At 33.6% G+C, this 5,650-nt stretch overlaps 2 protein-coding genes across 2 annotated transcripts in view; one reads left to right on the plus strand and one right to left on the minus strand.

Moving 5' to 3' along the window:
- Nucleotides 1-5,650, minus strand: part of LOC108694448 (RING finger protein 17-like) — a 211,676-nt gene that overhangs the window by 10,519 nt on the left and 195,507 nt on the right. The window lies entirely within an intron of this gene.
- The window catches only part of LOC108694449, an 84,885-nt gene continuing 79,814 nt past the window's right edge, over nucleotides 580-5,650 (plus strand). The window contains exon 1 of the mRNA XM_018203959.1: nucleotides 580-862. Coding sequence (XP_018059448.1) covers nucleotides 799-862 — 64 coding nt within the window. The 5' untranslated portion in view covers nucleotides 580-798. The remainder of the gene's footprint in view (nucleotides 863-5,650) is intronic.

A 5,650-nucleotide genomic window follows, 5' to 3' on the forward strand; every position in this document is an offset into this window, starting at 1 on the left:
CCTAATTATAATTAGTAATCAATCTATTAATTTTTAACAATAATCATAAAATTTTAGTAATCATATAAACTTAAAAAAAATTGTTAGACTCAAGATTTTATCCTCAATTACCGTGAGGTAATAGTACTATCCAATTACATGAATAAATATATTTTTGATCATCAGACAGAGCCCTTATACCTAACAATTTTTAACAATAATCAGTAAATGTAAAGTAAAACTTCATAAAACTTATTTAATGACTCAAGATTTTGTTTGATAATAAAAAAATGAATATTTATTCTGTTAATGGATATATATCGGTTAATATTTATTAATTAAAATAATCGGCATGTTCTCTTGTAGATTTAGCGAGCATGAAATCTTTGTTGCGATCGGCGTCGCGTGAAGGCAGAAGGTCGACTCGCATCGTTCTCTCGCCTCGAGGAGGATTCCACCGCGGAGGGAAAAAGAGACCGAGTTCCTCTTTCATCGGAGTGAAGAGAACGGCTGGGAGAGGCCCCGTGCACACGAGTGGGCCGTTGTACGAGGCTAATATCACTTGGCCAGCACGAGCCTTCCTCAGTCTTTCACGTTCCGAGCGACCGGTCGCATATTCAACTACAAAACAGTCGTGAAATTTCGTTCATCGGCGCGGATACACTCGCGTCTCCGTGCCTTCTCCGATCCGCCGCGAAGCGAATCGACTCAACTACGATGCGATCGTAGGCTCTCCTTTGGTACCAACACGAGGAGGTGCAGGTCGCGAAGAGGAAGAGGATAGAAGTGGACGAGCGGAGGCGATAAGGGATATATAATATGAGGCTCCTCTGCATGGCGATTGCCATCGTGAGTGCAGCGTTTCTCTTGACAATCGTGTTGGGTGAGTTTTTCATCACCTGAACATTCGGATCGGTCTTCCAAAATTGTGTTAATGTTGGTTCCTGTGGTTCACTAATATTTTCGCGATATAAAAGATAAAAAGAGATACGAAAGTTTAGGATAAAATCAATAAAGAGATAAATTCATCTCTTTTGGACGCGTTTAATTCTTTTTTTTTAAATTCTTATTAGAAACTCTCTAATGACTACACAGATGTATTATATCTAAATATTATGACTGTGATACACATACTGTTAAAATTATAGTATTAAATTTAATCTAATGTGAGTCGTCGCTACTCCTACTAAATATATCGTTAGTTTTTATTAAAACAATAATTAAATTTGACATTATATCGTGTCAATTTGATACTATATAGTTTTAAATTGACACTGTATAATATCAAATATAATTATTGTTTTGTAATGACTCAACATTAAGTTAAATTTGACACTATAGATTTAACAGTGCAGTCTATATCTACATTAGTCTGCTGAAAAATAACGATACCAATCAAAATTGAAGTTATTTCTGACTGTTATTAGAGAGTTTTTAATTCTTAATAGTCTCAGGTTCATCCTCATTCATTCGTTCAATCAAATCGGTCTACGCGTGTGCGTAATTTCCTGGAGCGTTGAATTATTACAAAAGTGAACGGGCGTCGAAGACGTTCCGCGAAGGTCGTAGATGCTCTCTGTTCTCTAATTAAACGCACGTAAACCGTAGAGACCGATTCACAGACGATGCGTTTTCGCCGGATGAACTTAATTTATTCCCATCCGCCGCGCCGTTTCGAGCAAACCGCGCCGATACCCACTTCCTTCCGACTAACCTTTGACTATTTGCGTAGTATAATTAACGCCGCGCCACGAAGACGCTAAAAAGAGAACGAATTCTCTATGGTCGATTTATCAGGTTAAACAAGATCGTGCCAACTTTCCTCCTAAAGAACGATTCGAGTTACAGATCATGATGTCTGGAACGACTTTTTACTTTAACGGAACATTTCTTTTTCGTCTGTCCAGTAATTATCTCCTTTTATAGTTAACTATAAAAATGTAGTAATTTAATTTTTCAATACATTACTTCAAAATGTGAACAAAAGCAGTCATTCGCTTTATAAAGATATGTTTTTATAGCTATTTGATATGTTCCAAGATAATTTATCTGTTAAAAATTAATGAGATTGCATTCAGCAGAAAAAGCAGTTTTACAACTATTGTAAAATTCTTTAATATGATTGGTTTGTACATTTAGATGCAGTGAGGAACGAAAGGGCAAGTCCGATCATATTAACACTGAAAAAAATTTCTGATTGAAAATAGACGAATCAGAATTTTCTGATTAAATTTATTAAAATTCTAGTTGAGATAACTGAAATTCTGTTCGATACAATTTTTCTGATAAAATCTACTAGAATTCTTATTTTTATCAGAATAATTATATTAATCAAAATTCTATTAGTTATCTCAACTAGAATTTTTATAGTATAGTTTATAGATGTAATCAGAAAATTCTGATTCATCCATTTTCCATCAGAATTACTATTTAATTCAACCAGGCCATTTTTCTCAGTGAGAGATGTTGTGCAAATATTTTCACTCTTTTTCAACAGAATTCTCATTCTTTTGAAGTGAAATTTCACTTTAAGAAGTTTAGGAAGATATCATTTCGAACATTGATATGTCCGAATCATCTCTCGTGTAAGAATTGGAAAAGAATTGAAAAAGATTCTCTTCAATTTGTCACTTTTAAGAGACTCGTTTGCGCTAAGTCATTTTGCATTTCCAACACGATCAAGTTCAATGCACGAATAAGTCAGAAAGGCGATAGTTGCGACGATAGTTGACTCATCCCAAGAGATATCGAGGACGATAATCGATGATAAACAAGGAAGATTCAATAGGTGATGCGACGGGGAGTACAAGAGCATCGCTGGTCACGATCTCTTCGTCGCTTTTATTTCTGTTGTTCACGACGGAAATGTCCATGGGCATTGCGGCACTCTCTTTTCCTCTCTGCCGTTCCTCGATCTATTTATTTATCTACGTGCTCATTCTATCCTCCGATAGCCGAGTATAATGGACAATAAAACGTTTCATGCGATAAAAAGTAATAACCGCATGCGGACGCGTGTGTCGCAAAAAATTGGTTGGTTAGCGGAAGGTAATACGTACTTTTTACGTTTTTCTCCCTCTCCATCACTCTTTCTCTTTTCCGTTTCTGGCTTGCCCTCTTTATTTTTATCATCCCTTGGGCATGACATCGATCGAACGACCAACGCAAAAGGATAGCAAGAGGAAAAAAAAAGGGAAAAGCCCCTCGCGGAGACTAAGACCGGAACACGTCAACAGGATGGGGAAGAATGGAAGTAACACGGCGGGTTTTTTCTGAAAACAAACCCCCATCGGACATCGTCTCAATTACCGCTCGAACATCCCTCTTCAAAGGTGGATTCTAGAGGAAGAATTCTCTCTGAGTTTCACAAACAGGTCGTGGATCCCGCTTGTATGACAAAACCCGACAACGACGACGACGATGACGATGACGAAGCTCGACGAAAGTCGAACGAAATAGGGAAAATTAATAGCGAAACGATGTCATCACTGTCACCACTGTCATCAGTTCGATCATTTGAGTACTTAAGGACGTTCTCCGACTGCAGTTATGCTCAACTTAATGAGCACATTACTGCTCACCATTATGAAAATTTTTATGATAATTTATTTCACTTTTATATAAAGTATAAGATATTCCATAAGTGTTAATGGAAGAGGTATTTCATATTGTATAAAAAAGCTTGTATAAAAAGTGTTTATACAAGCTTTTTTATACAATATGAAATGCCTCTTCGCTACTGCCGCCAGTCGAAAAAATAGCGATTTTACTTACTGCGTTACTTACTTTGTTTAATGATTTAAAAACGAATACTAGAAGCCATATTCAGACAAATTTCATATTATTCCTTGTGATATCAAGGTTTATATCTCATTGTTTCAAAAAATTGTTAAAAAAAACTTTTTTACAGTGATTAAAAACATCACTTTTGAATAAGCTTTAGATAGGAATCCTATATATATATATTTTTTTTTTAAACGCTTCAACTTTGAAGTGGAATATTTCGATTTTTAATCCTGCTCCGAGTATTGAGTTTTAAAGCACATATGTTCAGGACTCTAAAACAAACTTATTTTGTAAGTTTCAGAAAAACTTAAAGAAAATGGATTTTTTTAGAGAACGTCCTTAAGCTTTGTTCCTTGATATCGAACAATCACAAAAAAATTTCTAAGAAAAATTAAATTTTCTTTTATCAATCGATTTTTTAAGATCTTAAATTTTTTTTTTCTAATTTATTGCTGTTCGATATCAAAGGAATAAAACTTAAGTGAAAAACTCGAATGATCAATGATGACAGCCATCGCTTTGCTGTTAATTTTCTTCATTTCGTTCCGACTTTCGTCGAGATATCGGAGAGCTTCGTCGTCATCGTTGTTGAGTTTTGTTATACAAACGGATGCAAGAGACTTGCAGGCTTTCATTCGATTATATTTATATTTATTTGACCACCGTCGTTTACGAGTCCCCTGTAGCGGTTTCTGTGGAAAAAGAGATCCATCTGCGATTGATTTGAAAGGTGTTCCACCTCGAACTGTTTACTCGGACGATCTAGGTAGAAAGAAACATTGCTCAAGGATCTCTCAGCCTCTCAATCTCGTTCTTTTTAATTAGAATAGATTCGTCTCCGTATATTCACGTGACGATTGTGGGAGAGGAAAAGGGATAATAATTAATCAAATCACGCGTGATGGAGGAACGATTTTTAACCCTCCACGACATCCACTCGTTTTTACAAATTTCTCGAGATAATCGCTACAGACTTTATAAGAATCTTGCTAAAGTAAATCAGTTTTTTTATTAACTTTAAATGCCACATATTAAAAAAATCACACAGATACCACACGGAATTAATTAGACTCTATAGCAAAAAGTGTATACTATTTTTAGTTTTCAATATTTTGTTTTGAAAATTTGTTTGAATACACCTCAAAGTTTTTAAAAGAAGATGTAATTGTATTGTGAAATTTTACTGTATAAATATACTAAAATTAGTTCAAATTTAAAAAGCATACTCTTTTTAAACAAATAAACAATTTTTTAATTTTTAATTTTTAAGTCAGAAGTTCGATTTACAGCAGAATCATAAAATATGATTGAAAAAGCCTTGGGGTCTTTTGGACCTTCAATGGCACATTTAAGAGTTAATTTTCCATTTATATTCATTCGATATGCAGGAAAATACTTATTGTAATCAATATTTTAAAATTATTATTAATTATTTTAAAATTATTATTAAGAAAATATTTTTTGTTGAAGATAACCGTTACTTAAAAAGAAGAAAAAAATTGATTAATCATTTTTCTTCATATAAAAAAAATATTTTGTTGCTCCAATTATCACTATTTTTTGTATTTGATAGAAAATGTATCATACGCACAGAATTTATAGCACAAATCTAAATTCTATCTCTGTTGATTGATGATCTCTGTATGATTAGATACAATACATATCCAGTATTACAATACTTGCTAGAAATTTATCTATTTTAGCTAATTTTTCATACTTAGACAATTTTCGTTATAACTACAAGATCACTTTTTTTAGTAATTTACAACAATAGCGAAGTACATCTTGCTTTTACTCTGAGCTCTTTAACGGATTATTTTAATTTATTTTACTGAGCATTGATTTACTTTTTATAATATAGATTTATTTTTTTTAGTATTAGTAA

Source organism: Atta colombica, unplaced genomic scaffold (assembly GCF_001594045.1).
Source record: "Atta colombica isolate Treedump-2 unplaced genomic scaffold, Acol1.0 scaffold12, whole genome shotgun sequence".
In the NCBI taxonomy this organism is placed as follows: domain Eukaryota; kingdom Metazoa; phylum Arthropoda; class Insecta; order Hymenoptera; family Formicidae; genus Atta; species Atta colombica.